Source organism: Camelus bactrianus, chromosome 15 (genome assembly GCF_048773025.1).
Source record: "Camelus bactrianus isolate YW-2024 breed Bactrian camel chromosome 15, ASM4877302v1, whole genome shotgun sequence".
Classification (NCBI taxonomy): domain Eukaryota; kingdom Metazoa; phylum Chordata; class Mammalia; order Artiodactyla; family Camelidae; genus Camelus; species Camelus bactrianus.
The window spans coordinates 35,191,099-35,210,767 of record NC_133553.1 but is presented as its reverse complement, the minus strand read 5'-3'; the positions used below and the strand labels follow the sequence as shown (position 1 = coordinate 35,210,767).

Here is a 19,669-nt window from a genome sequence, read left to right as displayed (position 1 = left end):
ATCTGTGAGAGTCCAGGAGCCAGCGGTAAAGGAGAGCACTAAGGGCTTACTGTAGGCAGTTCTTTAGTGGATGTTACAAGACATGTTTTGCCCTTGCTGACTTTGACATCCTTAACAAGAGTTCTGATTCAATTAGAGCAGTTTTGTCCCTGAGGTCGTGTCTTAATGATTTTCCAGCTTATCCTTATAAACAATTTTGAATAGTGATTCCCAGAGTTTTTGTATTTCACCAATCAGTAATTTTTTAAAATTAGAAGGTGGGGAAAGGAGGAGGAAATGGGCATAGCACTGCCCAGTTTTTATCTTGCCAGGTGGGGCATTAACAAAAAACATTTCATAAATGGGAGGAGATTTTAATACCCAGAATTAGGAAGGTTTTCTCAAGAAAGAACAGCTGATGACCTGATGATGACATTGCATGAACCCCGGGGTAAATTATCACCATGGACTGGCACAGTCCGGAAGGCAGCAGCTGGAACCTCTATTCCAGAACTGAGTTCAAGTTCTGGGCTCGTTGCCCTGGGACCATGTTAGACACTGGGAATCTGGACGAGCTTTACCATCAGACGGGGTCTCTATGGCTTCTTCAACAAAAGCCCAAGGCCATTTTGGACTTCAACAATGGGGCTCCTTGTTTCTGCAATAAACCTTTCCTTAAACTTCCCACCTTGGAAGTTAATCAGAACTTGTGGTTCCAGGAGAAGTTCAAACCTCAAAGCAGAACCTGACACAGAAGGATCTTACCTGGAAAGCAACTCACATTCTCCTGTCCCCAGAGACAGAGCCTGGCTTAAACCCAGAGGAATTGTATGTTCAAAGCACAAAGGCAGCTATTGCCTCATACAGCAAGTCTTTCTTTCAGGAAACAAGATTTCTAACTGTAGTCAGGTGAGAGAGACAAGTCAGGGAGAGCATCTGTGGAGGCCGAAAGCTGAAGCTGTGTTTCAAACACCCTTTGGCATCTCAATGTCTCTGCTTGAGAGGCGGTCAGGCCAACACAGGCTTCAGCACAGCCCTGGGGGAGGCCAGGTGGACTACGACACTGGGCACCAGAATGGGGAAGACGTAGGGGGCCGAGTAGGGCTCTGAGGAGCCTTCATGGAGGCACCTTTCCTCCTCCAGCTGTTGGGCTGAGAGCACCCAGTTCTCCTGTGTCTCTGACTTTACATTTTCCTGGCTGACGGGGAAATCTTGGCCTGTTCCCAGCTTCTGGGAATGTTATCTGGAACTTCTGGAAAGGCGGTAGTTAGGCCTCGATCTTTGATCCTTGTCACCAGCTCCTTGCTGCTCTGTGATGGTCTGACCTCCTCACCTCACCCGTATCCCTGCTTCAGGCCCTCTGTGTACAGCCCTTGCAAAACCAGGTGGGAAACTGGTACTTTTCTGTTATTTTTAGGGTGAGTTTTTCTCAGCATTCAAGCAGGCCTCTCGGAGAGAAGATGACATAGCCAAGGTGACCTGTGGCATGAGAGTCCTGTTCCAGCCTGGAACCACACAAGTAAAGGAGCTGGCCCTTTGCTACGGTGGAATGGCGGACAGAACCATCTCAGCCCTCAAGACCACGCGGAAGCAGCTGTCAAAGTAAGAGCTGACGGCAAAAGGAAATTGCTGCTGCTGCCGCCGCCAACATTACCACTGTGACTCTAAGAGTGTTACCATCACTGCTGCTGCTGCTGCCATGGCTGCTCCTGTACTGGTGTGGCTGACTACTGCTGCCACTCGCAGCATTACCGCTGGCAGCATTGGCTGCCGTGCTACTACTGGCATGGCTACTGCTGCTCCTACTAATGCTGTTACTGCTTCCTGCTGCAGCTACAACTCCTGTTACTACTGCTACCGCTGCTGTGGCTGCTACCGCTGAAGCTACTGCTGCTCGTTATTTCTGCTGCTGTCACTACTGTTCCGCTGTTGCCGCCACTGCTGTCCCTACTGCTGCCACGACTTTGACTAATGTTACTGTTGTGGCTCCGGCTACTGTTACAGTTGCTACTACGAGCGCTCTCTCTCCTACTACCAATGCTATTACTGCTGCTGTTCCTGGCGTTCCTGCCACGGGTGTTGCCGCCGCGCTGCTGTTACCGCTGCTGTTATGAATGCTATTACTGTTGCTGCTGTTGCTACTGTTACCGCGGCCACCACTGCTACCAGTGCACCTAGTGCTGCTGCTGCCCGTTGCTCCTGACTGCACCACCGCTGCTGCTGCTGCCACTAACAGTGCTGCTGGGGCTGCTGTTCCTACCGTTATTCCTGGTGCTTCTCCCACTGCTTTACGACTTCTGCTTCTACAATTACTGTAGCTTCCACGACCACCACTGTTACTGCTTCTGTCGCTGCTAGTACTCCTACTACTAGTGTTGTTGTTGCTGCTGCTGCCACTATTGCTGTTCCTGCTGGTATGTTACTACTATGGCCATTTTATGGCGACAGTGGTACCAGGCACTTTTCTGGCAGCATCCAATGAAATCCTTGCAATAACCACATGGATCAAGTTTAGCTTTGGAGTTTGGCTCCTTGGTTCCAATCCCTGGCTCCAGCAGTTCCCAGATGGGTCGTATAAGTCAAGTCACTTCATCTTCCCATGCCTCAGCTTTCTCATTGGTAAAAGGAGTATAAATTTCCCCATGCTATAACTTCTAATTTAAATTAAAAGTGATGTTTTATATAAAGCACTTGGGACATTGCCTAGTACATTTTAAGAACTCAACAGATTTAGCTGTTATTATTTTTGTGGCCTTCTAAAAAATTGTATCTATTTTTAAAGTTGAGGATACAGAGGCTCAAGGAGGTTAAGTAACTTGCCTAAAGTCTCATATATAAGTATTAGAGCCAAATTTTGAACCGAGGTTCATGTGACTCCAAGGCCCTGTGCAAACCACTGGACACAGGTGATTCTGGGAGCTGGATGGGAGCACTCTTCCATGGCCTGCTCTCTGGCAGGTTCTGGAATGAGAAGTTGCTGCAGGATGTGTGTACAGGCCTGGCAGAGGAGATGTCCTTGTCCCCAGATGCCCCAGGTGGCATGGTTGAGTTCCGGCGCACCCTCACTCTCAGCTTCTTCTTCAAGTTCTACCTGACAGTGCTTCAGAATCTGGGCAAAGAGGACTTGGATGATGTGAGTATGGGGGCCTGGGTGAGGCAGAGACTCCCTGAAGCACTTGTGTTTAGGAATCTGGGAAGCTGGCCTGAGTGGGAGAGTGTGGTGGACCAGGTGGTAAATGCTCCTCTCCTCTGGACGTCTAAGGGCAGAGGAGCAGGGAGCAGGGACACAGCCTAGGGAGCCACATAGAGATGGGAGATAACTGGGTGGCTGAGAGGCAGAGCACTGTGCTGAGGGCTGGAGATGTGGGTTCTTGTCCTGGTTGTTTCATTACCTCAGATGAGAACTTGAATAGATCACAACTCTTCGTAAGTCTCAGCTGTAAACTTGGGGGGGGGGGCGGGTAGACCAGATGACCCTTCCAGCTGTGTAGCTGATATAACTGTGGTTGTGCAGTTAGAATTGGAATGCAGTGTGATGAAAATATAAGGTGGGGCTGCTACAGCTGGGGGGATGTGGTCATTGTAAGGATGTGCATTCAGGAGAGACTGCTGGCTGAGGTGGAGTCCAGCTCTGGAGATTGGTTCACTAGCAAACATTTATTTTGCACCTTTTACAATGTAAGATTGCACTAGGCATTGGGTGGAGGGGGGTAGCCTAGTGTGGGAGAGAATGGGGTCAGTAAAGGCCAGTCTGATGTGACAACTGAGAAGATGAAGTATGGGGGCAGGGACCACAAAGGAGAGAAGGCTTCATAGCTGTGGGGACAGCAGAGTGAGGCCCCTCTTTTGAAAACATTCGTAATACTTGATACTCTCTCAGCTTATATAAGTAACAAACTTGTGGAAAACTTTAGAAATACAGAAATGTATAGAGAAAAAATTAAAATTACTCTCAGATCCTAGAGAAAACCACTGCTGATGTTTTTGCTTATTCCTCTTATCTTTTTTCTACACTTATTTGCCCAGCTGTCATCCTGTTTGTCTGCTCCATCTCACTCTCTCTTCTATCTGTCCTTCCATCCGTCTGTCTGTCTACCTATCATCTCCCTATCTTTTGATCTGGATATAACATTTTCTAAACAGATTTTGGGTCATGTTACATAGAGAGTTTCACGTCCCCCTTAATTCTGTTGAGATTATATTGTAAACATATCCCAAATCATTAAATATGTCCCACAGAACTGAGGAGAAAAAGGACGACTCTTCCAGGAAGGCTGGGGGAGGAGGATATTCCTAACGGAGAGCGCAGCATGCGTACATGCAGGAAGGAGGGAAACCTTGGTTCGGAGTGTCGGAGGAAGTAGGAATCATTTGTTACACAGGGTGTGGAGGTGGTGGAAGAGACACTGCCAGAGCCCACATTTGGATGTCGAGTTTGATCCAGCCAGTACTGGAAGGAGTGTAAACAAGGAGATGAGAAAGTTGTTACTACTGGGGGACCATCAAGGATGGGATCAGTGATAGAAACAGTCCTGATCACCTGTTATCTTGTCTCCACAGACGTGTGGTAAACTGGACCCCACCTATGCCAGCGCCACCTTACTCTTTCATAAAGACCCTCCTGCCAATGTCCAGCTCTTCCAAGTGAGTATAGACAGTATACATCTAGGATCAGGGACCCTCACAGGACACCTCAGATGATGCTGATCATTGGTGATGACCATCTCACATTGTATGTGGGTGCTTAAAGCTCCTTACTGTTGTGCATACATATCTGAAGAAAATGGGAATTATGTTAATGCCGATGAAACTATTTCCTCACTGGCTCACCTAAATTTCTCTCTTTGGATTACTCTCATCTTCACCTCCTTCTTAAAGAAAAAAACTTTTTTTTTTTTCCATTTTGTCTTTTCTGGTTCCTCTGTGGGACTGATGATGTGTAAAACCAGGAGTTCTCTTGAACATGTAAACAAAACAAAACAAAACAAATTTCTATCAACAGGAACTTTTTGAGAGTACTTAGGTAAAGTGTTAGCTTTTCCTATAAACATTTTGGATTTTCTGGGCCATGTAGTCTCTGCTGCTATTTCTCAGCTATATCATTATAGCACAAAAGGGGCCAGAGGCAATACACAAATGAATGCGTGGGGCTATGTACCAATAAAACTTTATTTATAAAAACAGGGAATGGGCCAGGTTTGGCCCATGGTCCACAATCTGTAGACCCTTGCTCTAGAGTGTAATGGTCCAAAGCATGAACCCTGGGCCTAATGACCAGGACGTGAATCTAACCTCTGCCATTATATGACAATGTAACCTTGGACAAGTTACTTCCTTTCTGTGTGTCTTGGGTAAGTTAATTATGCCCAGATGCAAGTATGGGTACTTACGGCCCCTGTTTTACAGCATGGGTTAGTAAAAGTAAATAGCTTAAATGGTTCCTGGCATACAGTAAACACTCAATAAATACTAACCATCATTATTATTACTTTGAAAAAAACACATAAAACAGCATTTTATTATAAACTGAATACATTTTAGAACATTTTGAGAAATATAAAAAAGTATAAAGAAGAAAATAAAAATCATCCCAAATCCCACCTCTAAGAGAACATCATTACGTTTATTTACTTCCTTCCATTTTTTTCCTATCCATATATAGACAAGTTTCTACTGTATTTATAACATATTTTTTCTACGGAATTTGAAATATTATATATACACATGCACAATGTTGTATGTCCTGTTTTTACACGTACCATGAGCCTTCTTTCCTTCTAATTAAAGTTCTTCAAAAGTATGTTTTAACAGTTGTATGCTATTCCATAGCATGAGCATAGCATAGTTTATTTACCCAATCCTCACCGAATGGACATGTAGGTTCCTTTTTCATTTGTCCGATATACAGTCAGCCCTCTATATCTGTGGATGTGAAATCCGTGGGTATAGAGGGCTGACTGCACTACACCATTTTATATAAGGGACTTGAGCATCCACGGAATTTGGTACCCATGGAAGTGGGATCCTGGAACCAATCCCTGTGGATACCTGTGGATGATTGTATAGTGATTCTGTGACCACTCTTCTCAATGACTTCTTACCTGCCTTTCTGCTTCCTTTGTCCTGTGCCCCCACTGCCTCCTCCATTCTCACTCCTCACATTCACTTGGCCTGAAGCTCTCCATGGTTTCCCTGGGCCTGTAGTGTCCTCTGCAGCTCAGCCTGACTGGTGACCATGTTGTTCCAGGAGGTGCCCAAGGGTCAGTCTGAGGAGGACATGGTGGGCCGGCCCCTGCCCCATCTGGCCGCAGCCATGCAGGCCTCTGGGGAGGCCGTGTACTGTGACGACATCCCTTGCTATGAGAATGAGCTGTTTCTCCGGCTGGTCACCAGCACCCAGGCCCACGCCAAGATCAAGTGAGTGCAGTAAAGACACTCAGGGAGAAGGGCACCAGGAGCACCCTGCCAGGCACAGAGGAATGTGGGAACTCATCTTGAAAGCAGTCTGGAGAGGAGCAGGAGACTTAGGGGCTCACTGGTGCCTGGGAGGGCAGGGGGGATGATATTGGAGAGGTAGGCAGGGCCCAGATCAGGAAGGCCTTAGAGTACTGAATAGGGACATTCCACTTGGCCCACAAAGCAAGGGGGAGCTGCTAAAAGGCCTTTCTTAGATCTGCACTGTGGATATTGGGCTAAACTTCAATGCAGATCTTCAGAAGAACTTGAGTCAGCACTCAAGGGAAGAATGAGGCCTTAGAGTGTGACAGACTTGGCATTGAATCCCTGTGACTGTGCTTAGCAACTGTGACCTTGGCCTGTGTGCTTAAGCTCTCATTTTTTCCCATATGTAATTGGCTATTTTTTGAGAATCAGCAATAGTGTCCATGAAAGACCCAACAGAGAATAGTCACATGTATATTTATTGAATTTTGAGAGCCCAAATGGCAAGAATTATCACCTCTATAATAATAATAGTAATAATAATAATGTATTATTATATGATTGTTACTATATAAGACTCATATCACACTTAATATTTGCTGCAGCCTGGTTTGAAGCATTTTACATGTATTGGCTAATTTATTCCTCATCGTAATCATGTAGGCAGGTCTTATTATTATTCTCATGTTCTAGATGAGGAATCTGGGTGGTACAGCAAGGGCCCTAATGTGCTGATCCTGGTTGGGTATTAGCTGTGATGTGGGCTTGGTTGGAGCTCTCCAGAGTAAATGCCACTCGTGTGATTTGGATACTTGTACTTGGAGACCAGAGCAGGGCATTATACAAGGACCATGGGGGCAGACCTGTCCTATTCATCTTATATCACCTGCAGCACTCAGCACAGTGGCCTCCATATGGTAAGCATTTAATCAACATTTGCAGGATAGGATAGGAGGTAGAAAAGGGAAGAATTAGGGTGGAGGAAAAACTGTCAAAAAGAAGACAGTGTTATCCAATTGGGTGATGGACCTTTTTTGTTTTTTTGAAGATGAAAATTTTCTTCCATGTAAGTTCATGGATCCTTGGATTCTATCAGCAGGCCCTTGAGGGCATAGATCCCTGTTCTAGATGATGGTATCTGTTCTTCCTATGAAGGGATGGATGGTACTGGGTGGGGAACTGCAAGGAGCAAGATTTATAAGATATACAGACACAGCTGAAGATATTTCAGAAATCTCTATTATTCAATCTTCTGGGAAAATTATTGATACATAAGGTGGAAGTGCAGTGTAGTCCAGCATTTTGTCAGGCGACAGGTCTTCTGCTTCAGTTTCCCTCCCTGGCTCCTCACACCGCTCACTCCTGCAGGTCCATAGATATTTCAGAAGCTCAGAAGGTGCCAGGGTTTGTTTGCTTTCTCTCCGCTGATGATATTCCTGGGAGTAACAAAACTGGACTTTTTAATGATGAAACAGTCTTTGCGAAGGATAAGGTATGTCTTGGATTTTTTTTTAAATATGAAGTTAGTGGAATGAGTATTTAAGTTTTAATTTGTGTTCATCCCTCCAAATCTCTAATCTTGAAAAAATTATGCATTTGCACACATTGTGGGCATCATCCAATTAGCCAGTATTTGGACAATCAGTAAAGGAACAGAATATACCTGATAGCACTTTTACTTTTTGCTTAGTGTTTATTTACATATTTAATTGATGGCTGCTGCTTGTCCATAGTATAATACATAGTAGGATGACTCCATGCCAAAGTCGCATTAAAAAAAGCCTAGTGATTGTATTTTAACAGTCAGATTCTTAAGGGTACAATATTAAGCTTCTTTATTAAAAGAAAGTTAAAAAAAAAGTAAAAATGCATTAAAGAAACTAACCAGAATAGAAATTATAATTACAATATCACCACTATGTATATTGATAATTCACTTACATGAAAGTTCATCTATATTAATTGCAATCGTATAGGGAGTTCTGCCAAAAAAGAATTCCAAACATTCAACACAGCTGCTATAAAAATCCATATACTTAAGGATAGTTGTCAGTCATTTTAAAATTCCAATACAGATCACATGGTGCAAATTGGAGGTGGGTAGGTGTTGCTGAAGTACAAATTCACCTTATTGACATACAAGTGAAGGAGAGAATGAGAAACTGTAACCCTGAGACGAGGACTCCAAAAGGAGAGTATCTGATAGAAGACAAATTGCTTTACAAACTTCAAGAGCCTCTAAGACCATTATTAGCATTATGGTTAGTGAGAATCAGACCAGTTCAACAGTCACTGTGCCAATAACTTACCAGATTATGGAAAACAGAATGGAGATTCCTTAAAAAATTAGAAATAGACTTACCATATGATCCAGCAATCCCACTCCTGGGCATATATCCAAAGGAAACTCTAATTCAAAAAGATACATGCACTGTAATGTTCATAGCAGCACTATGTACAATAGCCAAGACATGAAAACAACCTAAATGTCCATTGACAGATGAATAGATGAGGAAGATGTAGTATATACATACAATGGAATACTACTCAGCCATAAAAAATAATAACATAATACCATTTACAGCAACATGGATGGACCTGGAGAGTCATACCAAGTGAAGTAAGCCAGAAAGAGAAAGAAAAATACCATTTGATATCACTTATATGTGGAATCTAAAAAAAAATGACACAAATGAACTTATTTACAAAACAGAAACAGGCTCACAGACATAAAAAACAAATGTATGGTTACCATGGGGAAAGGAGAGGCTGGAGGGATAAAATGGGAGTTTGGGATTTGCAGATACTAATTATTATATATAAAATAGATAAATGCCAAAATCCTACTGTGTAGCACAGGGAACTATATTCAATACCTTGTAATAGCCTATAATGCAAAAGAATATAAAAAGGTATATACACATATATATATATATGTATAAAAAAACTGAATCACTATGCTATATATCAGAAATTAATACAAGACTGTAAACCAATTATACTTCAATAAAAAAGAGGTAATTATCAGAGACAGACATGTTAAGTATTGGTTCTTATTGGATATCAGAAATCTCATATTCCAAAGTGATGTGTTTTTGGTTTATTTTTGTGGAGATGTTGGAAAAAATTATTCCTGAAAGAAATCAACTAAGTTTTTATAGGAATGGAATTTACTAAATGAAAAGAAAACAATAATCATTAATTATTTTACAAATCTAACAATGAAAAATTTGGTTTATGGGTCATTAAGTATGAGCACCAGCAATTAGGAACTACTGCTTTGAAGCATCTAGATGAAATATAAGACATGATTGCTGCCTTTGAGAAGCTTCTAGTATAAATTTGAGAAACAGGAGATAAAAGAGAGTGGGGTGATAGAAAGAAAATAAAACTGGGAATCAGGGCCTAAGATTTAGTCATGGCCTAGTAACAAGCCAATTGTGATCTTGCTGTCCTGGTCTCCATCTCTTCATATGAAGGATGAGGGTGTTGGGGTAAGTCTGAGTTGACAGCTACACCTCATGGTGCCATACCTTCCATTTTGCTCCTCATGACAGACATTGCTAATCAATCACCACATTTTATCCTGGGCAGCTTCTCAATAGGGTGCCAGTACTAAATCATCAGAATCAGCCCTTGAGATGAAGCAAGTTTGTCATCCTGATACTAGTTATCCTATTTCAGTTCTGCTGATTCTAAACACTTATGAAGAAGCACAAAACCTCAAATAGGATAAGAAAATGAAAAGTCTCCAGGACATTCCAAAAAAATTGTCAGGGACTTCCCTTGCTTTTTTGAGCAGTCCAAAATAACTTGCTTCATGAGGAGTGTGTTATGTTCTTGAACAGTCTGGCTCTGCTCCCAGGTCACTTGTGTTGGGCATGTCGTTGGCGCTGTGGTTGCTGACACCCCAGAACATGCACAGAGAGCTGCCCATGGGGTTAAAGTCTCCTATGAAGATCTTCCAGTCATTATCACGATTGAGGTAACTGGGGAATGGGCTGCCTGTGGAGAGGGGTGAGCTACCTGTCCCTGGAGGCACCTTTATTAGGAGCCTCTAGTGGAGATTCAAGCAACAGGTGGGACTAGGTAGGTTTTAAGTCTCCTCCAGCCCTGTGATTGTGTGGTCCCATGGGTCCTTCTTCATCATGATCCTAGACTCAGTCCACTAATGGCCAAGCCAACTTCTTCCTTCCCAATGACAATTCCAACTGTGAGGGATTCTTTGCTTTTCCTCAAGATCCAGGGTTGTCCCTTTGTATCAGAGGGAATGGAGAAATAGGACACCCTGGGCTACAATTGAACTTACTTCAAGTCTATATAAGAAACTGATGGAGATGCCTGTGTGATTTATGCAGGGAGAGAGAGGTTACAATTCCAAGAGCTTCCTTCCCCAGTCAGAAACCACCTTCCACCCCTTGAAAGCCAAGGCACTGAAGCTTCTTTTTAATCTTCAGGATGCTATAAAAAACAACTCCTTTTATGGATCTGAGTTGAAGATCGAGAAAGGAGACCTCAAGAAGGGGTTTTCGGAAGCGGATAACGTTGTTTCAGGTACAGCTGCACCAGGCAGCAGTAGGGGTGGCATGGCCCTAGTTTATGAGTTAAATCTAGCAGCTGTACCTTGGCCCTGGAGCAGGGGAGTGATTTCCTAACAAAGGAGTCTCTCTGAAGTTTGTAACAAAATACTAGACAAGTGGATGAGAAAAGCTTCAGCATCTTAATCTCCACTCTCCTCTCTCTAGACTGGACACACCTAAGTGAGTCTGGAGAGATCATAGTGTGTTGGATTTGGAAGACCATCTAGGGAAGATAAGGGTCACAGACGCCTGATCAGCCTTGGGTCTGCCAGGCCTCCAGCTAGACAGACTCCCAGTCCTCCTCATCTGCCTCGAGGCAGTCCTCACCCACCTTCAGCTAGTGCCCTCTCCTCTCCTCCCCTTCTTCCTCCCCCGCTGTGAGATTAGGTCCAGAGCTCTCACCCCAGGGCAAGGCTGCCAATCAGCCCCCTTTGGGGACTGTTTTCTATATTGGCTTTTGTGCCTTGCTAAGTTACTAGTAAGCCACCACTCCAACTGACCTGATAGCCTGAGCTCTGGAAGATGCTATTTATTTTCAGCTTCTCAATTGCATCTGTTAATCTTTTTTTACTTTTTCCCAAATTTTATAATGATAGTTTAAAAATCTTTGATTTCCACTGGCTGCAGTGAGAAGGGACCTTCACACCTGATGCATTTCAGTGTCGTTCTGGTTTCTTTGTTGGGGTTGCGGGTTCAGCTCCTAGATGGCTATGACTTTGAGACCCTTTCCTACACGAGTTGGGCAACTGAAAGTTTACCTGTGAACAGTTGGCTCCTGCCCAGGGCCCTGGATGAATACATTCTCTCCTTAAGGAAACTCACTGCCTCTGCAGCGTTGGGCTGACTATATGGGAAGTCTTGTTTCTTCCCCAGGTGAGTTGTACATCGGTGGCCAAGAGCACTTCTACCTGGAGACTCACTGCACCGTTGCTGTCCCGAAAGGTGAGGCAGGGGAGATGGAGCTCTTTGTGTCTACACAGAACGCCATGAAGGCCCAGGTAGGTGTCCTGTGAGTCGGCCCAGAGGCCTGGGAAGAGGGAGGTCTAGGCTGGCTCAGGAGAGGATTTGAGGAGCCAGGCTCGGTGACCAAAAAGCTGGTGTCACCGAGCTTGTTATGTAACCATTCTCATCTGTAAAATGGGGCCTGGCAGGGATGCTGTAATGATTAAGTGAACTTTAATACGTGTATAGAGCCTAGAAAAGTTCAGCTTTTATCATTCCAGTGCCATATTGCTCGGGTCAAATCATATCCAGCCTCAGTTTCCTCATCTGTTAAATGAAGGGGTTGTACTAAGTGATAGCCACAGGGACCACTAAATTATCTGCAGTAGCTCACATATTCCCCATGTCCCTGTGGCATGTAATATGACAGTGGTCGCCAGTGTTTTTGACAGCCGGTCTACCCTCATGACCCACCAGTTCCTGCCAAATGGAATCAGTTTTGGCTCTGAAAGTATGCTATGACCAGCTGCTCACCCCTTCAGTTAAAAACAAGAGTCTGAATCCAGTGTGGTGGTTGTGACTGATAAGCACCGGGCCATGGCACCTACCCAGGGGCTGCTGTGGGACAGGAAGGGGATTCTCAAAGCAAGGAGTCTCAGAATTCACAGCAGTACTTAGGCTTCTGCATGTTGGTCAGGCTCTGAGTCAGGGAAGGAGTAAGTCCAGATGCTGCGTTCATTGGGAGTGTTTTGTTCTTTTGCCCACAGTCTTCTGTTGCAAACATGTTGGGGGTTCCAGTAAACCGGATTTTGGTCCGAGTGAAGAGAATGGGAGGAGGCTTTGGAGGGAAGGAGACCCGGGGTATCGTGATGACTGTGGCAGTGGCCCTGGCTGCATACAAGTGAGTTCCCCCAGTGGGCTCTGGGAAGAAGAATAAGGATGCCTCTGGCAGGAAGGCTTCCTGGATTTCCCTCTTTGGGAAGTAAATACTTGTTGCTTTGAAATTTCCCAGCCCTCTATTTTTAGAACTCTTGGGCATAGGGGTGAGGGCAACATCACCTGGTTCTTGTGTTCAGACACATGTGTCCATGCCCTATCTCCCCTACTTGGCGGGGAGGGCCCCAATGGCAAGGACACACCCCACCCATATACTCCCTACCTTGTCCAGAACAGTGTCTAGACAACAAAGCAGGCCAGTGCACTCTGCTCAGTGTGCCAGGTGGAAGAAGAGTGCTTCCTTGCTGTTTGCATCCCTGAGACTCACTGGGCTGGGCTGTTGTAGAGGTTTCTTACCTTCTGGTGCTTCCCTCAGGACTGGCCACCCTGTGCGCTGCATGCTGGATCGGGATGAGGACATGCTGATAACCGGTGGCAGACATCCCTTCTTGGCCAGATACAAGGTTCTAGATGTCGGGGGCTGTTCTGGGCAGGCAGTGCCATCTGCTTAGGAAACTGTGGGTGAAGATTCAGGGATCCTGGGGTGTACTCTGACGTTTTTCATGACTCCCTGTAGACGTTCAAAGAAGAAAGAGCAAGGAGAGAAATTCAAAGCAGCCAACAGCAGCACAGAAGGGTGAAGCTGGGGGAGGCTGGCAGGCTACCTCCCAGGAGATGTCCCAGGGTGTTGTGCATGACTTTTGTGGATTTGCTGTGGTCCAAATCTGGTCTTTGTCCACTCAGGCTCAGAAACATGATTTGCCAGCAGATCTGGGCTAAATTCATCCTGCAGGATGACCTACTGTTGATGTGTTTACAGCCTGATGTAAAAGTCGGAATGATCACTTAGTAATTTGTAATTTGCAATGAGAAATACAACTTCCCAGGGGCCTGGACAGGTATAAGCTGTTAGGGCATCTGCTCTGCCAGACCATGTATGGCTGGGCACTGCCCAGGTTCTCTGTGGGACTGTCCCTTTTCTAGGCTTCTGTGGATGGCCAGCTCCTGTTCTGACCATGCGTCTTTCCCTCTGCACACCAGTATAACCTTACAGGTCCTAGTCTAGCTCTATAAACCTGGGAGCCTTCTCTCTCCACAAGCTGGCTCTGAACATCTACTCTTTGGCCTCTTCTGACTTTTGTTTCACGATTTAACTCCCAAAAGGGATTGTATTTCTCTTATTCCCAAATTCTTGTGGGGTCCAAGAAAGTAACTTGGTCTTTTGGGGTCCCAGTTTCCTTACTCATGAGATGGTCTGTAAGGGTTTATTTAGATGGTTAACATGAGGTTAAGGATATAAAAGGACATTCATGTTTGTGCAGAGTGTAACTTTTATTGTCTGCTGTCCAAAAGCTGTGAGAGGCATCTCCAGTTTCTCTCCTAGTTTCTCTTTCCAGCCTTCCCCTCCCTGTCCTATTATGACCAATGTTCTCTTTTCTGTCTCCTCACTCCCTCTGGAAGAACTGGAAGCCAGGAGTAGGGAGGAAGAAGGAGGATGTAGGGAGAAAGAGTGTCTGGGGGGAGGAGCCCAGGGTACATCACTGGGGAGATGTGGGTTCCTCTCTTCTTCATCTGTGAAGTCTGGTGATCCTTTAAGTTTTCCTTGTTTTCATGGTGTGATGTCTTGTTCTTTCTCTTTCCTGTGGGTAGCATAAGTGGGAGGAGATGGTTAGAGGCAGACAAAGGAAGGGGACTGTTGAGAACTCCCTCTCCTTTGACTCAGGTTGGCTTCATGAAGACTGGGAAGATTGTGGCTCTGGAGGTGGATCACTACAGCAATGCCGGCAACAGCCTGGACCTCTCTCATAGTGTATGTGGGACCTGCCCCTGCATCCCGGAGTGAGTGGGAGGTCGTGGGTGTGCCACATAGCCTTTTGCACATGCAGAACAGGCGTCCCCAATTCTTGCCTGTTATTGTTGCAGTAGTCTCCTACTTGGTCCTCACCTTCAGGTCCTCCACGCTTGCTTAATCTCTAAAGCACAGAGATGATCGTATTACTTCTCTGACTAGAATGTCATCCTTCTAGTGCAAGATATTTTGCCAAGCAAGCAAAATTAGTTACGAAACACTATGTATAATATGGTGACACTGTGTGCATATAATATTAAATTTTTGTGTGTGTGTAATGATATGCATGAAAAAATTCTGATAGAACATACACCAAACAGTGATTGGGTGGGATTAAGGAGGTTCACGGTGTCATTGTCCATGTCATGCTTTTCTGTGATGTTTGAATTTTAAGTAATGACTTGATTTACCACTTTTTAAAACAGTTTAATTGAAATATAGGTTATATACCCTAAAGTTGAGCCATTTGAAGAATTGTTGACCCTTGAACAACACAAGCCTTAGGGGTACTATCCGCCCTGCCCTGCAGCTGAAAATCCGCATACAGCTTTTGACTCCCCCGAACTTACCTACCAACAGCTTGCTGCTGACTGGAAGCCTTACTGATAATATAAACAGTCCATTAACGCGTGTTTTGTATATCATATATATTATATACTGTGTTTTTAAAATAAAGTAAGTTAGAGGAAAGAAAATGTTATTAAGAAACTCATAAGGAAAAGAAAATACAGTACTGTACTGTATTTATGGATTCCGTAAGTTTAAGTAGCCTGCTTACAAGATAAACCATCTGTCTATAAGTACCTACATCAGTATTGTCTTATATGATACAAAACACTGTAGGTGTAGGTGTTACATGTATCACTAACGCTAGACATCAGCAATGAGAAGATAATGTGAAAGAGAAATTCATACTTATTTACAGATACAGCAATCCATGCATTGATAATGAGGAAGAAGCAATGTGATTTGCTTTAACAGTAGCCCAACGTGATCGATGTGATTGCTTCAGGGTAGCCTAGCCCACACACTAATGAACAAATCATTACAAAAATTGTATGGCCTACAGTATTACAGTCATATACATAATACAGTATTGAGAATATTGTTACATTAAAAAACCCACTCACCTGCGATAGGCTGACACAGTTTCTCCAACTGCAACAGAGAGGCACGTTGTATGGTAATTTAATTCTTCAAAAGCAAAGGTATAAAACAGTAAGAAAGCTAACATATTAATTTTATGTTAAATATTGCTCACATTACAGCTATGTAAGGATAGGCTAGTATCTACATATATCTTATGCATTCATGCCATACTTAACTTTTTCTTAATTTTTGATATTTCTAGCCGATGAGGATCATCTGTGAGATTTTTCAAATTGTTGCATATCTCCAAAAATCTTCCAATATATTTATTGAAAAAATATACTTGTAAGTGGATAAACACAGTTAAAACTGTGTGGTTCAAGGGTCAGTTGCACATAATTTAATGATTTTTGGTGAATTTAAAGAGCCATGTATACCATTATCACAACCCAGTTTTTGGACACTTCCATCACCCCAAAATGATCTCTTATGCCCATTTGTAGTCATCTCTGTTCCTATCACTCTGTCCCAGACAACCACTAATCTACTTCCTGTCTTTATAGATTTTCCTCTTGTGTTCAGTTCGTATAAATAGAATCATATACTCTGCAGTCTTTTTTCTCTCAGAATAGTATTTTGGAAGTTCACCCATGTCACAGTATGGATGACTCATTCCTTTTTATTGGTGAAGAATATTCATTGTGTGGCTAGACTGTATTTTGTTTTCTTTTCACTACTTGATGGCCATTTGGGTTGTTTCTTGCTTTTAGCTTTTATGGATAACGCTACTTTGAACCACCTCATACAAATCTGGTATAGATGTATATTTTTGTCAGTTTTGAAAATTAACAAAGTTACCTTGGTACAACCTTTTAAGATTTTTAAATCTTAACTTTATAACCATATTAGTTGTATGTACATTGAGTCTTGTTAGATAAAATAAGTCAAACATTTCAGGAAAAGCAGAAGTTCCCCATTTTCCTCACTTTGGATGTGCTGGAGGCTTCTCGAATTGGCTCATTTAGGAAACTTTATATGTCAGATCTAGTGTGAAAACTATTCAAAAAAGAAAACATATATGGCATTCTCACCAATTGCAATACTTGCTTCTCGGTGTTGTAGGAAACATCAGCCTGAAAAAGATACAGGACTTGTCCCCAAAGATTTTACAAGTTTTAAAATTCAATCCTGCAAATATTTATGGAGTGCCTAGGGTGGCAACATAAAGAAGAATATGACATTGTTTCTGCCCTCAAGAAATTCACAGTATAGTGGGGAAGACAGAAAATAAAAGACAAAATGAAATAGAGATACAGCTTGACAAAGTGCTAACAGAAAGCAAAAATGGAGTTGAGACATATAAAAATCATCTAGGATGTCTAAGACTGAAAAAATCAAAGACCCAGAGAGCAGCCTGTGGGAGAGAGACTATAAATCAGGAAATAAACTAAAACCAAAATGAGACAAACAAATAAAAGCTACTATTTAGCTCATCAGAGAGATGAGTTATTACACCTCAGAGAAAGAACAGGATGCTATAAAAATGGAACAGTCTGAGAAAAAAAATGCCGTGTTGTGAATTAAAACTGTGAAAACAGAAGGGTTGAAAGAAACTTGAAGCATGCTCTTAAAAAGAAAACAATGTGGGAAAATAGGAGAGAAAATGCAAGAAAATTTGAGAACCATTCAAGGAGATCCAAATAATAGAAGTTTCAAAAAGAAAGAAATGAGAGGAGGAAACTATCAAGAAGGAATTCAAGAAATTTCCCAAAACTAATGGGCATACATTCTGAGATCAACAGAGCCCAGCCACTAACCAGCACAGGGAGGAAAATAGATGTATGCTAATTTATATTACTGTGAAATGTTAGAAACCTAAGGACAAAGGAGATTTTATAAATTTGAAGGAGGGAAAAAACAGAACTCACTCTAAGAGTTGGAAAGGTATTGACTGGATTTCTCAATCCACTAGAATGCACTAAAATGCCTTCAAAACGCTGAAGGCAGTTGGGGAAATTATTTCCAACCTAGAATTCTGTATACAGCCAAAGCATTAATTAAAGATAAGAGTAGAATAAGGACATTTCAGATGTGCAAGTTCTCCAAAATGTGCCTCTCTATATACTTTGTGTGTGTGAAGATATTGAAGTTTGTACTCCAATAACACGAGGGTATAAAACTAAGAAAGGGGAAGGCGTGGGATTTAGGAACAGGAAATGCGATATAGAGAGAGACACAGGGAACCCCTGGGGTGGATGTGAGGGGAAAACCCCCGTGTAACAGTTGAACAGAAGCCTAGGGGCAGCCGATTTAAACCAGGGCAGGCCAGAAGCTCCAGAAACAATTTCTTCAAAAAGATGAGACTGATAGGAAATTGAATGCTTGAACATATTGAGAACAGATTTCTAGTAATATGTGCATTGAAAATGAAGCCAATGAAAAAGAAGAAAGATAATGATTAACTCCAGGGGGGAAATATTATCAATAAAGAGAGAAGTAATCCTAGTGTAACTATGTGATTGAGCTGTAAGTAATGTTTGGAGAATTATTACACTGACTGTTGATCAGATCAAAGTAGAACTGTATAGGGGGGATGGGGGATAAGAAGCTGGTGTATGTAGAGAAAGAGGATTAGATGGAACCAAACCCTCCTTTTCCATGATGGGAAAACAATCTAAAAGTCTAAAGCCAAACAAGTCAAGAAATGGCAATATGAGATGCAAACTACTATATGCAGAATAGATAAACAACAAGGTCTTACCATATAGCACAGGGAACTATATTCAATAACTTGTTAATAACCTATCATGAAAAAGAATTTATATATATATGACTGAATCACTATGCTGCACACCAGAAACTTACACAAATTGTAAATCAACTATATCTCAATTTAAAAAAAAAGAAATGGTAATAGAAACACATTATTTAGAGATGTGGGTGACCAGGTAAATAGCTAACAAAGAATAAGTAGTTGCTTCTGGGGAGTGGAAGGAAGGAAAGTGAAGGGGACCACTGTTTTGCCTAACATGACTTAAGGAAGTATTTGAGTCTTGAATCTATTTGTAGTATAGTTTTAATGGGAATAAAAGCTAATTGAAAATTGGTTCATAAAATCACCAATTTTTTAAAAGAGGCAAATGATCAATTCCAACTAGAGGATCTAAGAAGGGCATCCCCGTGTGCAAGTTGACTGGGGATTTTAGCAGGTGGACATGGTGGGGACAGGCATTACAGGTGAGAGTAACATGAAGTCAGAGAGGAGGATAAGGAGTATATTGGGGAAAGGTCGTAAAGTGCTCTGAGTTCCATGCTTAAAGATATACTGACTTTACTTTGGAGATAGTAAGTGCCATTTTTAAGCAGGCGCCTGATCTGCTATGATCTTATATTTTGGTATGAGGCATAGATGAGGGGGGAGGCACAGAAAGCTGGGAGTGCACTAAGGATGCTGCAGTATCCCAGGAAATAAATAATGTGGGCTGGAGGAAGAGCAGTTGACAGCGGGGCTGGCCAAGCAAGGAGGAGCTTGGCCTTTTTTGAGAAGCCAATGAAATCCATGCTCTGTTCTCTGCCATTTTTGTTTCTTCCATTTCAGGTAATGGAACGAGCTCTATTCCACATGGACAACAGCTATAAAATCCCCAACATCCGGGGCACTGGGCGACTGTGCAAGACCAACCTGCCCTCCAACACGGCCTTCCGGGGCTTCGGGGGGCCCCAGGGGTTGTTCATTGCTGAGTACTGGATGAGTGAGGTCGCCGTGACCTGTGGGCTGCCTGCAGAGGAGGTAAGCTGGAAGTTTGGGGGCACAAGTCAGAGTGGGTTAGCCTGCTTTGAGGGGATGGTGGCT

At 43.1% G+C, this 19,669-nt stretch overlaps 1 protein-coding gene across 2 annotated transcripts in view; it reads left to right on the top strand.

Moving 5' to 3' along the window:
- Nucleotides 1–19,669, top strand: part of XDH (xanthine dehydrogenase) — a 57,938-nt gene that overhangs the window by 25,879 nt on the left and 12,390 nt on the right. For both annotated transcript variants that reach the window (XM_010948587.3, XM_045511762.2), the window contains exons 14-25: nucleotides 1,397–1,581; nucleotides 2,938–3,112; nucleotides 4,540–4,623; nucleotides 6,227–6,396; nucleotides 7,789–7,912; nucleotides 10,286–10,405; nucleotides 10,878–10,974; nucleotides 11,874–11,998; nucleotides 12,710–12,843; nucleotides 13,255–13,342; nucleotides 14,602–14,688; nucleotides 19,415–19,606. In XM_010948587.3, the coding sequence (XP_010946889.1) occupies nucleotides 1,397–1,581; nucleotides 2,938–3,112; nucleotides 4,540–4,623; nucleotides 6,227–6,396; nucleotides 7,789–7,912; nucleotides 10,286–10,405; nucleotides 10,878–10,974; nucleotides 11,874–11,998; nucleotides 12,710–12,843; nucleotides 13,255–13,342; nucleotides 14,602–14,688; nucleotides 19,415–19,606 (1,581 nt within the window). The remainder of the gene's footprint in view (nucleotides 1–1,396; nucleotides 1,582–2,937; nucleotides 3,113–4,539; nucleotides 4,624–6,226; nucleotides 6,397–7,788; nucleotides 7,913–10,285; nucleotides 10,406–10,877; nucleotides 10,975–11,873; nucleotides 11,999–12,709; nucleotides 12,844–13,254; nucleotides 13,343–14,601; nucleotides 14,689–19,414; nucleotides 19,607–19,669) is intronic.